Raw genomic sequence first — 17,606 nt, forward strand, 5'->3', positions numbered from 1 at the left:
CTCAGAACACAGACAGGGGAAACACCCAGGACAGATGCCAGTCCATCACAGAAATACAATGTCATGTTTCTTAAATTAATTAAGAATAGCTTATTATTATTATAAAATAAACTTTTTTATAGTCATTATACTGAAGCAACTGGAAAATATTTACTTTGCATTAACTTGACCTTGTATCTTGTTTTTTAGTATAATGCTAGATGTACAGTATATATACGAACCTGAAAACAAACATTTTCAATTAAATAGCTAAGCAATCTGAACAAAAGCAATGTAAAAGAAGTTTATTCCTTTATATAATATATAACATGTTGTAAGTTTATGAATAACCCTTCAATCATTGTAATTTCACATTTCTTAAAAGTTTGGGATTCACATTTGATCAAGTAACAGTTAAAAAACAAGCTAACAAAACTTGCAAACTAACGTTAGTGAAGCCACCAGAGTGATCGTTCTGCAAAAAACGTCACCATGTTTACCAACTGTAAAGGGGTCTATACATTATAAAATAAATATGTAATATAAAAATGCTGAACACTTCACAATAATGGAGAGAAAACACAAAGTGTTTTGAAAACACAAATAATGAGCAAATATGTAAGTGACAAATATCCAATACAATTTAGTAAAAAACAAAATATATGTACAAGAGGAGGTAATCAGGCAACAAAACTGGTTCAGTGGCATTTCGGAAGAAATCATAATAACAATGTTTGTATTGTCACCTGCGTCATAAGTCTACAGTTGCCGATCTGTCTGTAACATTTGAGATGCATTTTAATAATACAGTATACCAATAATGATAATAGCTAATAATAATATGCAGAGCAAGGTCTGAAAATTAGCTATACTAAAATAACTGTTTCATCTGACTCCAGTGGCTCTTGGCTTGCAGGTCCTCCATTCTCAGAGCTTCTCAATGGCAAACCAGTATCCATAACAGGTGGGTTGCACGGCACATCTATGCCCAATTCCTGTGAAGGGGGTGTATTGCATGTTTCAAACAGGACTTCATATTTATGCTCTGAATCTCCTGGCTCTTGCCAAATCAGCAGTTCATATCTCCCAAAGCGGAGAAGCACCTTGTCATCAAGCTCAGCTCTTTCGAGGTATCTCAGTTCGGACCCACCGACCACGAGTTTGACCTTTTGGCTCATGTTCTGGATTATGAAGCTCAAGAAAGGGCTGCCGGCTTTCCTATACGCCTGTATGGAGAGCTGTTTTCTGGAGACAGAGGTGTCGTTTAGGACAAAGATGCAGGTTTGTCCATCACGGCCAAGCCGAAGTGGATCTTCAGCGTCCATATGGTATGGTTGATTTAGGGGCAGGTTTTGGAAGAGCGGGCGACTGGCTTGATTAGGGTGATAGATATGTATATGAAGACAAGTGAGCAGTTCTTCAGTTTCGAGTTTGCTATTGATATTCATTCTGGGTGACAAATGGAGGCAAAAGGGTTATTCCCCTGCTGATAGTTAGACCTAAGAAGAAGAAAAAAATCAATGAAGAGTTATGTTTAGCAACACAGCGGAATATTCTGAACTGAAGTGAGAATAAAACTGATTAATAGCACAGATCTAGTGTAACACTTTACTCTAAAGTATATATTGTGAATACGTGTTTTATGAAGTTTTAGAGCTCACCTTCAGAAGCTGACGCAAGGATCACCAACTAACGGACTGTTGTGCTGTTCTGAAGCGGAGATCGCTAGACTGAGTGAGCTCAACAAACAAAGAGGGAATTGCATCAGAAGCACAGAAATCCAACACCCCTTCCAACTTGGCCCACGTGACTCTCAAAAACCCCGGAGTTGCCCAACGGATTTATATGCTTTCGCTATCTATTTCTTGATGTATTACAAAAAAATATTGTTTTCCCAATTATTTTCCCTGGCCAGATATGCTTTATTATCGTTTCGATGAAAAACGTTTGTACTTTTTTAAGCTTTAAAAGCACTCGCCCGTTTTTGTATTAATAACCAGATAAATCAGTCTAGGTGTTTAAACGTTACTAAAATACGTAATTACGAGTATGATGATCAATTGTGACTTAGTCACTCCCCAAAAACTTTCTGACAAATCTGTAAAATCACAGCGAAGGTAAGCTGATCAGATGAGACCTGTTGACCGCAGTGTTTAACTGAGGAGTGTGTGGCATAGTTTCGTCATCACAACAAAATAAAAACCTAAGTAATAACGTTTAGCTAGGGAACCGTCGTGTGGAACCGCTTGCTTTATCTCTTAAGATATTGAAACTATGATACATTCTTATAAGTCAAAGAATGGGTAAACAGGATAGGTAAACGCCCTCTTTATTTTTGTTGCTTAGGGGCGGATATTCGCAATTTAAACAAGCGTTTTACCGCAACCTACTGGTAGTCAAGACATATTTTCTTAAAATATAAAATTCATATTTATAAAGCCTATTATTATGTCTTTTGATTTTCTCACATATTTATTTATATTAAATTTAATTTAAAACTGTACGGTGATTTAAATAGGCTACTCTCTAACAGACATTTAATGTGTTTTTGTGGGAAAGTGCTTAGTTGCGTTGTTTATCAATGTTTACACGTTGTTTCTGTTTTCCACTAATGTTACCAGTTTTGATTTCCCTCTAGTCTCTGTTTTGCTACGCGGTATTTGAATATAAACTTCATTCCTTGCAGTTTGCTCAAGACTGTTGTAAGTCTGACTCTATCATTTAATCTTAATTAATTGACCATAGACATAAAAACTGATAAATCTATATTATATTCTTCATTGATGAGTTCAACAACCCCGCCTCAATTACGACGTCTGTAAATAACAAATATACACCAAAGAGTAATTTCATGCATTCAGAACAGTTTTTCTTTTAATTTTCCACAGCTAGAAAATCTAGCTTGTTTCGTTCCGCGTGACCCACATTCTTATAGTTTATTGGTTTATTCAGCAATGTGGGCGGGACTAAGGAAGTATATTATTGAATGGCCCACCCCTATTCCTCATTGTGGTGAGAAACAGGGGGTGAGTAGTCGTTGCTCGTTGTATTTTGACCTTTAAAAAGTCAGTTTTAGATTTTAAGTTCAGCACGCGGTATTAAATCACTTTAGATGTAAGCAGCGTTTTATGGTGTGTAGATACTCTGTTAATTGGTTAACTTAAAAGTCGCATACATCGTGCTTATCTCGACGACGCGTAACGACTGCTCGGCTACTAAGCTAAGGTTGTTAGCTTATTCAAACGTAGCAACGGAAATATGGTTTTCTCTCAGGTCGCCGAGCACGTGAGACGACGATTACTTGCTATATTCATATTTTCATGACGATAAGTGTTCTTACTAACATTAAATAATATGCCGTGAATTAACTAAATGTTTATCGAGGCTCGCTAGTCAGCTAGCATTAAGTAATCACACGAGGCCGTGGCCTACGTTATATAATGTGAGGAGAATTATTGTCTTGTTACGAAAATATTGTTACGTAAAGTAGAATTTAACCATTTTTTTATTTATCTGTCGGTATTTGCATATATGTAGAGGGAAATGCATTTAAAGTATTTGCATTAACTGGTTTAACTGGTTGATTGGGTTCTTAGGAAGTCCAACTGTTTCGATTTCATTTCAGCTCTAGGCGTGGCTTCTTATGCGTGATTTGTCTTAACAAACCAAAGCCCATTACATAGCTATAATAATTTGAAATTTAATTTGCGTGGTTGGTAAGTCATTGCAATGTATCTTGTCACAGTGCGTTTCAGGCTCTGCGTACCACATCAGCTAAGATGGTGAAGATCTTCATCGGAAACCTGCCTCAACAGGCAGAAGCAGAAGAAATTAAGGCTCTGTTTACTCAATATGGAACGGTCACTGAGTGTGCCATTATCAAAAACTTTGCCTTTGTCCATATGGATGATCGCAAAAGTGCAACAAAGGCCATCCGAAACCTTCATTTGTACAAGCTGCATGGAACACCCATCAACGTTGAAGCGAGTCGAGGCAAGAACCAGGGCCCGGTGAAGCTTCATGTTGCCAATGTGGAGAAAGGAACCGATGAAGAGCTCCGTGCGCTGTTCGAAGAGTACGGCTCAGTTACCGAATGCGCCATCATCAAGAACTTTGCCTTTGTACACATGAGCAACTCTGATGAGGCCATGGATTCAATCAAGGGGTTGGACAACTCTGAATTCCAAGGTATAAAGCCATATAGTTTTATCACTAACTTTCATATCTTTTTGCACATTTTTGGCACTGTCTTATTCTAATACATCAAAATGTTTTTGCACTTGCAGGAAAACGAATTCATGTGCAGATTTCAAAGAGTCGACCAAGAGGCGAGGAGGAGGAAGGCTATGGCCCCCCGGATGGTGGATATTGGCCACCCCGTTTCCCTGAACGTCCAGAGCCCCCTGGTTATCCTAGGGGACGCTTTGGGTACCCCCCTGGACCCCCTCCTCCTCCACCCCCTCCCCCCAGACGCCCCCCATATGCAGAGCGTCCAGCACCAGCATACGAGCGCGAACGTGGTGTGGTCGACTATTACGAGAAGTACCGTGCTCGCCCTTACGGCGTCTCCTCGTACGAGGACCGTCGTGCGGGTGCCATCCCCCCTCCCCCTCCGCCCCCCTCATCTGCCATTATGAGAGAGCGACTGGCTGGCAACGGCCTCGACCCCTATGAGCGACGTCCCCTCCCACCCCCGCCATCCTCGTTCTACGCACGAGACCGCAGTCCCATCAGACGTGCTCCTCCTGCCCCTCCGGCACCCGCCGGGAATGGTTACTCGTACGAGCGATCTCGTCTCTCCCCTCTCTCCATGTCTCGGACCCCGATGTACAGCATGCCTCGGCCCAGAGACCCCTATGCTGACAGGGCGGCGCCACCTCCACCTCCTGCGCGCTACTCGTATTAAAGTGCACCCCTGCGCTTTCGTAACCCAAGGTGAGAATAGGTCCCGCATCCCAAAAATGAGCTCTAAAATGCCCTCTTAATGTAGAACCCAGAATTGACGTACTTGGCGTGTGGTGTAATTGATGCGCAAGTAGCAGTACCGTAAACTTTGTATCAAAGTGCCTGGATCGTAAGTTTTTATGGCATTACTGTCTTTTTAAAGTACTGCTCGAGCAACACTGAACTTCGTATCGAAGTGTTTAGATTGACCGTATGCTATATTAAGATCTCACTTCGCATAATTCAAATAGACTGCATAAATCTTTTTAGTTTAACTTGGCTTGTCGATTCAGTAATGCCAGATGGCACTACAGCCGTTTGACTCATGTGGTTTGCTTTCTTTCCAGGTGTAAATTATTCAACAAGATCGTCGTCGTCGTTGTCTCCAGGTGCACGTGCCGCGATGCGTCTTTGTCTGCCAGAGCGCGTTTCGTTCGCCTGCGCAGCATAGTGGAAGAGTTCTGTTGCGGACTGCACATTCTATAAAACAACCGCTTTTACACGCTTAAAATCGTCCTCATGCTAAATTGTCAACTCTGCTTTATTTTTTCCTTGTTTTTATTGTTTAGTATTTGATAGGTGAGTAAAGCACTGAGCCAGATTACATAAATTAGGTTAACTTGGTGGTTTGGTTAAGACTTAAAGGAACGCATAAAATCTTCTTTCAAAGAACTTCAATGTATCACTGTACTTTTTTTATCTTTTAAAATTTGTAATGATCTTATCGTTTGTTATTAAACTACTGTAACAAGCGCTATGACAATTTTGATTTAAAACCAAAAATACATTTGTGTAAAGGTTTGGGGTTTATCATTTTTTTTCTTTTCTCTAAGGCTTTTGTTTAAAGTGCGGCATGCAAGTAAGAATACAATCTCCGCAGCAATAAAAACCTTTCCGTCTACTGCCTTTATTGAAATTGTTCTGTAGTGTGCATTTTAATTGCAGAGAATCGCAGTTCAAGGACTTTGTATCATTTTCTTTCATAGAAACATTTGAAGTTTTAATAAAAATACTGGAACCTGGTTCGTCGTTTTGATTTTTCTTGCCAATCTTTTAAATTTAACTTGCCTAAGTAGGCACAAAAGTAACCATGTAGCTTAGAGGTTGAAATAAATTCCGAATTAATAGCCACAACATCTGGCTCCCTAGTTTAGTATTATGGAGAATGCAGCTGCTGCGGCGAAATGCAAGCGATTGCCATCACTTCGTCTTCAAGGCTATAATTTTGCCTTAAACCATTCCTAGTTTGTCCAGATCCTATTTTGGTTCATTAAGTAGGTAGACTTCCCAATATTTCCCTTAAACCATAAATATGGTCCCTTTAAGTTTGAGTATACCAGGTAAGTCCCTTGATGCATTTAGTTTCTTTACCATGCAGCATGCCCTTTATAACTACATGATTTTAAGGTATACATTTACTATGTAGACTGCAGTGAAGGTACAGAGTGCATTTGTATTACAATGACATGCATTTAAATCAGAATGTTTTAATTACTTATGCAAATGACATGCTTATGGATGACCTCATGACTAAGGGTAAGTTTTATATTGAAGGTTAACTCATGCAATTTTCTGTCTCCTATCTTTGTCTTGTACAAATTTTACAATAAAATCTACTGTATGTGTAATTATGGCTGTCATTCATTTTTCATGTGGGTTAGAAAATGCATGTGCCTTTTCCAGTGTTCTCGGCACAAAGCACTTTTTTTCATTTTACAGACACTAATGAAATAAAAATTGCACTTTCAATAAAGTTTTTCTTAAACTGTCTTGGTTTTATTTTAAAATTGAAGAATATGGCAGTCGTGTTTTAGCGTATATGAGCCTGCGTGCACATGTTTTTATTTGTATTTTGAATGTATTAGAAATAGTGACTACGTTTAATTTAAATCTAATGTTACCAGGCTATTTTTAGCTAGGTACACGACTGGATCAGTAATTGGTGGTCATACATAAAATATCATAGTTTAGATAGGGGAAATACAGATTTTTTTAAATGGAAAAGCAAAAAGATTACAGGGAATACGTTTTGATAGTAGTATAGGCCTACATTAGGTTGTGTATATTATAATTGTATTACTTGGCTTTTATTTGAAATATCTTGTCATAATCGGTAAAATATATATTCAGACACGAACTGATCTGAATGCGGGGTTTTTTTTTTAGTTCGTGGACCGGAAGTGCGATCAGTGACGGCGGGCGACTCCATTTTAGGCTTCATTCATCTTTGCAGGCAGTGAGGGTACGCGCTCGCTACGGTAAGGCAATGATATTTCTACACAAGAAACTATTACATGAGTGCTAATGTTTAGATTTTACATAAAGGTAACGCAGTACTATCATTTCTTTTATAGTAGTATATATTTCATAATACGGCGACGTCTGGCGGGTTAACTTTTATGTAAGTGGTCGTGCTCACTTACCTTAGTTTTACACAATTGGCCTACAAAGAAACAAAAACAAACGCTCGTCGGGCTTACGTAATCGTGTATCGGTCGTTTAACTTGCTTTAATGATGAGAACAAAACCTAAGAGGTTTAATTCGTTGGGTGTGATGGTCACGCGCATACGTGGCCTAGCAACGCGAGTTAACGTTAATTCAACTGCGCCATAAAGTCCAACAACTGAACCTGGTCTCCAACTTTACATACATTTATCAGGTCAGTGAGTATCATACACACAGCATTTTAATGCTGAGTTGTACGTAAATAATTCTGGCATGCAGCCACACAATCGATGTTAAAACTCGGATGGGATTAGGCTGTCTAAGGTTTTGTAGGCCAACGCAGCAGTAACCTTAATGTAGGGAGACATCTGTTGATATAACGTGCATTTCGAAACTATGCTCCCTCTGTCCAGGAAAAAACGACAATAAAGATGGTTAAGATCTTTGTTGGCAACCTATCCTCAAGCACGACCGCGGAAGATCTGCGTTCTCTTTTTTCCGAGTATGGCAAAGTAAAAGAATGTGACGTCCTGAAAAATTATGGCTTTGTGCACATGGAAGGTAAACAGGAGGCTGAAGAGGCTATCCGAAAACTCCACCATCACGAGCTGAAAGGTCAAGCCATAAATGTGGAAATGAGCAAAGGGAAACCCAGGGGCTCCACCAAGCTGCATGTGAGCAACATCTGCAGTGGTTGCACCAATCAGGAGCTCCGCGCCAAGTTTGAAGAGTATGGCCCTGTGGTTGAGTGTGACATAGTAAAGGACTATGCCTTTGTTCACATGGAGCGAATGGAGGATGCCATGGAGGCCATCAGTGGGCTGGAAAACACAAGCTTCCAAGGTGAACATTAACCTTGAAACAACGAAATCCATGATTACCCAGGGTTGCATTTAACATTTTTTTTTAGCATGGGAGGAATGTAATACTCCTTTTTAAGTTATTTGTAATTGCTAAACTGAAGCAATTTCTAGACAATTGGGATAATTCCCTCAAAAATGAAAATCGCCCTTGTGTTGTTCCAAACCCAAAAGACTTTTGTTCACTTTCGAAACACAAATGAAATATTCTTAATAAAACCTGAGATTTCTATCTCCATTTAAAGTCCATGTAACCAAAACTGTCCTGAAGAATTATCCACCTTATTTTGGAACACTTAAGTAAACCATTTTCTGTGAATGTGTGCGACTTAAGATTCATTAGTGGCTATATATGTAAATAACTAGAATAACAAAGTGCAGTAAAAGGTGAAATTTGCACTACAAACCAGTGTGTTTATAAATACGAATAGATTTAATTGATCACATAAACAACGATCAACACATGCATAGAGCACATAAAATATAGTAAATGGACTTTCAGTTGAAGAAAAAAAATCTCTTATGTTTTAAACATCTTCGAAAATAAAAGTCTTATGGGTTTTGAAATGACATGAAGGTGAGTAAACGATGACGATTTTCATTTTTGGGTGAACTAACCCTTTAAGAGATGTAAGTGCTCTGGCTGTCGTGATGCAATAATTCTCTTTTAAAATGACGGTTTACGTGAGCGGAAGAAAGTTTCACATTGTCTTGCGTGTGTTCTCTTCCTTCCACAAGGCAAGCTGATTAAAGTACAACTGTCCACGAGTCGCCTCCGTACAGCACCCGGCATGGGAGACCAAACTGGCTGTTACGTCTGCGGAGAACAGGGCCACTGGTCCAAAGATTGCAGACGTGGCCAGAACGGTAGCTATGGCGGAAGCATGGGGGGATTCCCCGGCGGTAGAGGCCCCCCAAGGGGTGGCCCGAGTTATGGCATGGGTGGCCCTGGAGGTCTTCCTAATAGAGGTTACCCGGCAGGGCCACTTCCCCCTCCCCCACCCATGAGCCGGCGTCCCAGCTACGGCGAGTACGGCTCGGATGTTCGAGAGCGGTACCCCAGCAGGCCACCAAGCACCTATCCGGAGAGGTCGTCCACATATGAGCGAGAACGCTACGGAAGCATTGACTATTACGAGAAGTATCGGGCTCGTCCGGCTGGCTCTAGCTTCTTCGAGGATAGGCCTCTCTCTATTCCCCCTCCTCCTCCCCCTCCCTCTTCTTCCTCTCTCTCAAGGATGCGGTTGGCTCCTCCCAGCCTCGATCCCTATGAGAGGCGCCCTCTGGCGCCTCCGCCTCCCACAGCATCAGCGTACTTCTCGCGGGACCGGAGCCCAATCAGACGTGTGGGCGCCGGTTCGGAAGGCTACTCGTACGAGCGCTCGCGACTTTCCCCGGTCTCAAGGAGCTCATCGACTTACGCCGTGCCGCGGGCCAGGGAGAACTACACCGAGCGGGTTCGATACGCATACTAAGCCACACAAATGCTAAGGTGAGCGAATGCGGGTCGTTAACTTTGACTCAGATGAGATGTCATCGTGATCTGTTCTAAGCGTAAGCCGTTTCGAGTACAGTAGTAAGCAAAGCCGCTTTACTCGGGTTAAAAAGTACAGTCAGAAAATAATGCCTGTCAAATGTTTCATCTCACAGAAAATTTGTTCCTGTTTTCTAGGTTTTGTCAAGTGATGAGAGTTCCCCTCCACCATTATGACTTTGCCTCGATCAGACGCTCCGGCGGATTTCAAACATGCAGGATTGGATAGACACATTGATCACAATGCTAATTAGCTCTGCACAATGTTTTACCCATAATACGTAAACTGCTGTTTAATTTCCTCTTTCTAATGGAGACTTTGGCATATGATTGCAAAAATTAGTAGTTGTGATTTTGTGGGTTTTTGCTTTGCTTTTCACTTGTATCCAGAGGTAGAGTGGGGTGTTTCATGTAAGCAATTTTTTTTTACTCCGCTATTAATTGCAATTAAACACACTTTGTGAGATTGTGAAGAATTTTACTTTTTTTCCCCCAGTCAAGTTGTGATCCACAATTATTTAACTTTTTTTTTTTAATGCTCCAAGACTTGTCTTCAGCTGTTGGGTTAGCTTGCCACTAAATTTCATTTGATTTAAGTTTTGTGAGGACAATCTGGTTATGTTCCTTCTTGGCGATAATCCCAGTTTTGTGTTTTTTTGGGGGGAGGGGGGAGTGGCAATTTGTAATTAATCCTGCAGCTGCAAAAAGCTTTATGGGAAAATAAACTCTAAAATTCAACATTCCACTTTTCTTTTTATTCTTATTTGCTTCTGGTGATTGTTCAGAATTGAGTTTTACATCTTACTTGTTGAATTGTGTTGTTCAAATGGGTAGGCCTATGTTCAACAGGACAGACAACTTGTTACTCCTGCCAATCTCTGTTGAGTTTTTGTGATCTTGGAGAAATTATTTTACTGAACTTGTTTTGATTGTATACTCCCCTGTTTGATGAGTTAGTCTATCAAAAAATCTGATTTAATATACAACCCAAGTAGTTGGGCAGCTTTCAGAGGGATGCAAACAGTGTTCTGTTCTGTACACACAAATGACTGTTTATGAGAGGAGATCTTTAGATTGTAAGAAGATGCACCTAGATGGAAAGGTGGACTCTACATGAGAGTGAATTGGAAATTTGCATTAGATGTGCTTACCAACTCTCACTCAGGGCTTTATTCACCTTTTGAGACTGCTGGCGTTTACTGGCGTTTCTTCTTTATGGGTGCCTTGGGAAGCTCTGTGAAGATGTTTATAAATTTAATTTTCTGTAGTTTGTACATTTCCTACAGAAGTCAGGAGTGTGTTTTATGAATTATCTTTTGTAATAAACCAATATTTTGGTGACAAAATAACTGTCTGTCTTTCATACTAAAATATATTTAACATGAGTAAAATTGGTACTTGGGTCCTTTATTATGTAACACAAATTACACGACCTATGTGGCCACATGCTGCTTTAAAAGGATTGAAAGCTCTAGTTGCAAGCTATTACAGCAGGCTTTCACTATGGAGGAATGAAAGGGGATGGGCAGCGTGTATACCACCATACAATTCTATTCTCCACCTAGCCTCGCTTTATACGACGCAAGAGTGACGCCATTTCATCTCGCACCGGCTCCTGCAAGAATTGTGAAAAGGTATGAATAACATCCATTATGCTTCATCTAAAATCGGAATGTTCTCTTGACTGAACGGCTAGTCTCTTATCGTCCGTTTCGTATGTTTCATTCGTTCACTAACGTTACACTGTTTTTGCCTCTATTGCTGGTTAGCTTTGTTGCAGGGCTAGATGGACTGTAAACTTGATTAATACACTATATGCAGTATGAATGCTCTGGATTCTTTAGTTACTGATACAAAGCTGGTTTCAATGTATTCATATTTGAGATGTAGAGGGTTTGTTGTCACGCGACTCGTAAATCAGTGCACATCGTGTGTAGCTTTTTTCCCATTGTCCTCTGCTAGTGATGGGAAGCCCGCCTCGTTCGTTTCCTCGCGTCGATTCTTTCGAGCAGGTCGTCGCGGACATTCCGGTGGCATAATAAAATATCTAAAACGACACAAAAAAGCAATTTGTAGTGTACCTTTCTTTTTGTATTTATGTTTCATTAATTCTTTTTGTAACTTAATGTGTTTTTGCCATGATCAGCTCATAAAGTTAATGGAATCTATATAATGCACATTTACATGAAAAACTATATAGCTTTTTAAAGTTTTTGCACGATTACTTAATAAAATGCTATTTATTAAAAACAACTCGGTTTTGTATACGTCATTCGACATCAAAACTGATTTTTTTAATATAATTTTGCATTATTTATTATAAATGATTTATCCTTGAACAACATTTTTATTAGAATTATACATGTCCCCTGGTAATCTTTAATCAAAAATAACTTCCCCTCTGATGTGCTGGCACAATTGGGACAACCTGTCACTCACATGAGATCACAGCAAAATAAGCAGGTACTCATTTTGAACAAGTTTACTTTGCGCCCATGTGAATGTAATCCAGACGCACTGCTACATTCACCATGTCGTCATTATCGTGACCGAATTTTTTTATGAGTACTTTTTTAACTCTTTTATGAATATTGTGAATTTCTTACTTTTTGTTCCATAATTCAAATTCTCTGTGCACTCCAAATTATCACTCATCAGTTATTTTCAATACAAATCGGGCATGTAGGCCTACGAAAGAGAAGGTTCTCGATTCAATGAGTCTTTTAAATTGTTGACCAGAGAACCGCTCAGACTGATTTAGTTATTCAGATTCAGAACCGATTCAGCCGTTCATTGAAAAGCTTCTAATCAAAATAAGGATATGTTCAAGAATTGTACATTGATGTTATTTATACAATTATACAATTTTCATAATTAAATTTATAGTTTAATATGGGCAGGGGGGAAATTGATATGTATTTTTTATTATTTAAGTCTGCCTTTGTTCTGGTATCAAAAATATATGTAGCTTTCCTGCCTTTTTAGACATGCAGTAGGCTACATGTACCTGAACTTTATTTATTTTTTTCTCCCGACAGAGCCTGAAAGTTGACATTACATTACTAAAATGGTAAAAATCTTCGTTGGGAACCTTTCGCCGAATACTACTGCCGAGGAGATCCGCTCCCTCTTCTCTCAGTATGGCAAGATCTCTGAGTGTGACATTGTCAAAAACTTCGGATTTGTGCACATGGATGACAAAGCAGAGGCAGATGAAGCCATTCGAAATCTTCACCATTACATGCTGAACGGTTTGGCCATGAACGTAGAGATGAGCAAAGGGAAGCCCAAGACCTCTACAAAACTTCATGTCGGCAACATTAGCAGTAGCTGCACCAACCAAGAACTCAGGGCCAAGTTTGAGGAATATGGACCTGTGGTTGAGTGTGATATAGTGAAGGACTATGCGTTTGTTCATATGGAGCGAGTGGAAGACGCAATGGAGGCTATCAGTGGCTTGGACAACACAGCCTTTCAAGGTGAAACCAGTATGGTCCTTTGCCCAGTTTAGCTCAAAAAAGATTTTTTTTGTCACGTTTGTACCAAAAGTGAGCCTCATTACAGGTTGGTAAGTAGAAAAATTGGTAAGTGATGAGCGGAGGAGAATTGTTTAGGTGGAGTTTACTATATGGAGGTCATTAGAGAATGTCCATTTAGTTTAAAATCCAACAAGTTTTGTCTCAACAGCCAAATATTTCCACTAAGTCGACCAATTCCTCATAGAAATTCTTTTAACTAAGGTAAATTGTGTTTCCTCAAAGGGAACATTATTGAGACATTTCATGAGTGATCGAAAACCGAGTAGACACACTTAAAGTCAACATGAAATGAAAGTTGACGCTATTTCCTTGTTTTTAATTAGATGTGCACAAAATATTAGTACCATATTAGTTATTGTTTTTTTAGAGAGCACTTTTTCTTTTAGAGTGAATATTGGCTGTGCACACGTAACGATAGCAGAGCTGTGTGTGTTTGTGCAAAGATTTTAAGTCAAATGCAGAAAACGATAAGTTAAAAAATAATTGTGGGGGGGGGGGGGGGGGGGTTACAACTACCTATATTTGAAACTTGGAAATATGCCGTAAATTCCTTTTAAGACCATACACAGAAACACTACTTTATAATACAAAATGAGGACTTCATTTTTCTAATTCAAACTTTTTATCCGTCTTTTCAACTTTACATTATAATGTTATGTTTTCTAAATGAACCCGTGCATTACAAAAAATAATACAAAACAAAAATAATTTGTAGTGTTTTGATAGTGTTTTAGTCATTTTTTAAGTAGTGGTAATTTACAATTAAATCTTCTTCCAGAGACCAGGACTCTGTTGAAGAAGAGATTTAATAATCTCAATAGGACTTTCCTGGCTATATAAAGAATAAATACAAAAAGTCTGCCATTTGTTTATCGGCCATAAAACGTTTCGCTCTGAAATGTGGCATATCACCGAAGCAAAATGGGTTTTGAACAGTGTTTCATGTTAAAATTACAAATTAATTCTAACGTTTGCGATTTTTAGTTAAATTCTTGCCGTGTTTTTGTCGATAGCAGTGTTGAAACCGGGTTGAAACAGCGTGAAATTTTAAGTTATTGCTTCTTTGACCTTATGAACGTTGTCTCCATGTGCATGCTAAAAAATTGAAATATCATGGCAAATTCTTTCTTTTCCTTAAGGCAAACTGATGAGCGTGAAGCTTTCGACTAGCCGTCTGCGTACCGCGCCGGGAATGGGAGAGAGAACGGGTTGTTATCGGTGCGGGCAGGAAGGCCACTGGTCCAAAGAATGCCCAATGGACCAGAACGGCTCCTACAGAGAGGGCCCGGGCTCGGAAGGATATGGGCCCCTCAGGTTCAGTGCGGGTGGCGATCGTGGTGGCCGGGGTTTTCATCGCGGCTTCAGTGGCGAGCCAGCCTACGGTGGCAGCTTTGCACCCTCACATGGCTTCACCAGGGGAGCAGGGTATGGCGTCCCTGGGTATGGAAGGGGTGTGGGTTTTGAGAGTGCAATGAGTTACGGTATGCCAGCGGGCTACGGCATCGGCGCGGATAATAGCATGGCCCCGGCGTACGGCAGTGAGGCTGCGTATGGGAGCAGTGGCGTGGCCTATGGCAGTGCGTTGCCTGCGTACCCGATACGCCGAGCACCCTATGAGGAAAGAGATCCATACGGGGTGGTGGACTTCTACGAGAAGTATCGGGCACGTCCGTACGGAGCCAGTTATTTCGAAGATAGACGCGCGGTTCCACCTCCTGTCCCTCCTCCCCCGTCCTCCTCAGCGATCGTGAGAGAGCACCTGTCCTCCTCTAAACTTGACCCATATGAGCGCCATCCCCTTCCCCCTCCTCCGGCGCCCACCTCTTCATATTATGTCCGCGAACGGAGCCCAATCCGGCGAGCTCCCCTTGAGGCAGAGGGATATGCGTATGAACGGTCGCGCCTCTCTCCTGTCTCTTCGATTCCCAGGAGTTCTGCGTACGACATACCGCGGGATCCATATGCCGAACGGGCGCGCTATGCTTACTAGCCTAATACCTGTGCGCACTCAGGTGAGAACTTTTTAGGATTACAAAAGGTTGAGGCAAAGTTTGGATCTGACAGAAACTTAGAGAATTACTGTTAAAGGGAATTAACTCTACCTCCCCCCTCAAATTTTTAAAAATTATGTCATCATTTACCTCAACTTCTTTTGTGATCCACAGAAAAAGTTGTACTGATTTGGAATGGCATGAAGTTGACCAAGTGATGACAGAATTTTTATTTTTGGGTGAACTAGCCCTTAAAAGTTCTGCCTTTCATGTGGCACTGAAGTGTTGTCATCAGTGTAATTTATCTTCAAATTTGGTAAGGTTATGCTTAACATAGTCTCATTATGATCTCATGGATAGTTAGGTTACAGGTCAATTATGTTTACAAATACCAATAGGCAAAAGATTGGCATTCTTATTTTCATCCGGATTTGTCAAATTAAAGCATGCACTTAATTACTTTCTGTTACCTATAAAGTGTCTTATAACAATTCAAGTTGGTGGTTTGGCAGTATGAGCTCATGGAAGTCAGCAGAATTGATAACTGAATGATTGACAGTTTTATGATAATCTCTTATCTTTGCAGGTTTTTCTTGGTTCCTCATGGATCCTTTTAGAAGTTGTGATGCATCCAAGGACAGTACAGATGGCCCACTTCATGGCACTAAACTACTTTTGTTGTCTTAACAAACTTGATGTAGCCCTGTGTTTTTATTTTATTTTATTCTCAGTACAAATACCTGTAAATATATTTTTTCTCTTTAATAAAAGTTAAAAAGAAATCTCATCTTTTTATCTTTTCTGTATAGATCATTGCCGTTGTCTTTGATTTGCAGATTTTGCAGTTGCCCCGGACACACAATGTCGTCACTGACACACAATTTTGGGAAAAGTTACTTTTTAAATGAAACGCTTTACGATGTTTCTTTACTCCCTAAAAAAGTAATCAATTGTCTTACTGGTTACATTTTATGGAAAGTGATGTGTTACGTTACCTTTGTGTTTCCTAAAAGTTTTTTCACCACACAAAAAAACAAAACAAAAATTTGATGGGTTCTGAAGTCATTTTTGCTTGGTTGAATTGGATAATATAAGGTCAGCAGCAAATACATTGGTTAATAGTGAGTTTAAAAAAAAGTATAGTTGTGTTAACATTTAATTATTGCAAGTTTGGGTAATAATCTGAATTTGCATTTCAATGTTTTTATTAATTTCAATTAATAAACAGAGCAGACAACACCTCTGTACCTTACTCATGATTTCTCTAACATGGGGACAGGAGTGGTTGGAACTTGCATTCCTTATTTGAAAAAATAACTCTAAAATAAATTTAAAAGTAATGTGTTACTTTACTAATTACTAAAAAACTCTGCTGAACCCCAACTCTGCTGACACATGTGGTGGAAAACGGAATATAAATATTTTCCTCAATGAAGAGTCTTTCCTTTAGTTTATTCTCAACGGCCAGGAGAGCTCTTAGTAGAGAATCTATCAGCTCACACACAAAGAAGCTATTTCTCATTGGTTCGCTTGTTATTTTTCCTTTCTTTCTTAACAGTTCTAGTTTTTAACTTTTCTGTTGACCCTTTTCTGTGATCCAACACTATCAGCACCCCTGACCTCATGCTACATAAACATACCCTCATTTCTTCTTATTCTTCTTGAACCCCCCCCCTATACATAATCAGCACAATATTTAAGATTATTATGTATGTTAAATCTTTAAAAAATATAATTATGATAATGATTTTTTTTTTCACACACACTATTACAGATAATTTTTTACTTCTGAGGAGACAGGTAGCAACTCAGCTTCTTTTAAATTTCTCCATACACTGCTATTTTTTATTTTAAAAATCTCCTCCTACCATAAAGAGAAAGGTAAAATGTACCAAGAGAATCCAATTATGATGTACAGGCTACAAAGTAGGTGCTGCTGATGTGTGCTATTCAAATAAAATCCCAATTGTTGAATCCATTAAAATATGATTTCAGATCATGATGCATTCCATATGGTTTTATTCAACCAGCTATGATTTAATTAAAACAGTTGTTTAGCTTGGAAATTAAATTATGAAATGTTTTTCTATGAGTGCAAATGCATAAAAATATCTATTAGATTCTCAGATTTCTTATTCTTCTCCAAATTGTAATATAAAGGCATAAATAGAAAGGGATAGATATAGAACACATTTACATCTTGTTTATTGGTTTTAATATCAAAAGTAATGGGAAATTATTGTAATGTATTACATTTATTTAAACTGCTTATAGAAAGTATTTTAGCACTAGACCAAATTATGTGTCTTATGG

At 39.4% G+C, this 17,606-nt stretch overlaps 4 protein-coding genes across 9 annotated transcripts; 3 read left to right on the forward strand and 1 right to left on the reverse strand.

The window, feature by feature from the left end:
* Positions 1 to 269: 269 nt before the first annotated feature.
* tifa (TRAF interacting protein with forkhead associated domain) lies at positions 270 to 1,774 on the reverse strand. The gene is made up of 2 exons (XM_077227959.1): positions 1,641 to 1,774; positions 270 to 1,478 (listed from the first exon to the last, which is right to left on the reverse strand). The coding sequence occupies exon 2, from the start codon at positions 1,425 to 1,427 to the stop codon at positions 846 to 848; it is 582 nt and encodes a 193-aa protein (XP_077084074.1). The 5' UTR covers positions 1,428 to 1,478; positions 1,641 to 1,774; the 3' UTR covers positions 270 to 845.
* A 1,189-nt stretch (positions 1,775 to 2,963) lies between these two features.
* rbm4.3 (RNA binding motif protein 4.3) lies at positions 2,964 to 5,945 on the forward strand. 3 transcript variants are annotated; one of them, XM_077228057.1, is made up of 4 exons: positions 2,971 to 3,005; positions 3,725 to 4,167; positions 4,266 to 4,914; positions 5,271 to 5,945. In XM_077228057.1, exons 2-3 carry the CDS (start codon positions 3,759 to 3,761, stop codon positions 4,883 to 4,885), a joined length of 1,029 nt encoding a protein of 342 aa, XP_077084172.1. In that variant the 5' UTR covers positions 2,971 to 3,005; positions 3,725 to 3,758; the 3' UTR covers positions 4,886 to 4,914; positions 5,271 to 5,945. The 3 variants fall into 3 exon arrangements, with proteins under 3 accessions (XP_077084174.1, XP_077084172.1, XP_077084173.1); XM_077228059.1 differs by having other exon boundaries at positions 2,964 to 3,005; positions 4,266 to 5,945; XM_077228058.1 differs by lacking the exon at positions 2,971 to 3,005 and having other exon boundaries at positions 3,723 to 4,167.
* Positions 5,946 to 7,092: 1,147 nt separating this feature from the next.
* On the forward strand, positions 7,093 to 11,109 carry rbm4.2 (RNA binding motif protein 4.2). Of its 3 annotated transcripts, none has more exons than XM_077228040.1 (4): positions 7,097 to 7,181; positions 7,783 to 8,212; positions 8,968 to 9,721; positions 9,902 to 11,109. In XM_077228040.1, exons 2-3 carry the CDS (start codon positions 7,801 to 7,803, stop codon positions 9,702 to 9,704), a joined length of 1,149 nt encoding a protein of 382 aa, XP_077084155.1. In that variant the 5' UTR covers positions 7,097 to 7,181; positions 7,783 to 7,800; the 3' UTR covers positions 9,705 to 9,721; positions 9,902 to 11,109. The 3 variants fall into 3 exon arrangements, with proteins under 3 accessions (XP_077084157.1, XP_077084155.1, XP_077084156.1); XM_077228041.1 differs by having other exon boundaries at positions 7,176 to 7,583; XM_077228042.1 differs by lacking the exon at positions 8,968 to 9,721 and having other exon boundaries at positions 7,093 to 7,181.
* Positions 11,110 to 11,255: 146 nt separating this feature from the next.
* Positions 11,256 to 16,075, forward strand: rbm4.1 (RNA binding motif protein 4.1). Of its 2 annotated transcripts, XM_077228035.1 has the most exons (4): positions 11,271 to 11,397; positions 12,802 to 13,242; positions 14,442 to 15,314; positions 15,880 to 16,075. In XM_077228035.1, the coding sequence occupies exons 2-3, from the start codon at positions 12,831 to 12,833 to the stop codon at positions 15,290 to 15,292; spliced, it is 1,263 nt and encodes a 420-aa protein (XP_077084150.1). In that variant the 5' UTR covers positions 11,271 to 11,397; positions 12,802 to 12,830; the 3' UTR covers positions 15,293 to 15,314; positions 15,880 to 16,075. The 2 variants fall into 2 exon arrangements, with proteins under 2 accessions (XP_077084151.1, XP_077084150.1); XM_077228036.1 differs by lacking the exon at positions 14,442 to 15,314 and having other exon boundaries at positions 11,256 to 11,397.
* Positions 16,076 to 17,606: the final 1,531 nt, after the last annotated feature.

Source organism: Siphateles boraxobius, unplaced genomic scaffold, assembly GCF_051911475.1.
Source record: "Siphateles boraxobius isolate OS27281-9 unplaced genomic scaffold, OSU_SipBor_1 130, whole genome shotgun sequence".
NCBI classification, from domain to species: domain Eukaryota; kingdom Metazoa; phylum Chordata; class Actinopteri; order Cypriniformes; family Leuciscidae; genus Siphateles; species Siphateles boraxobius.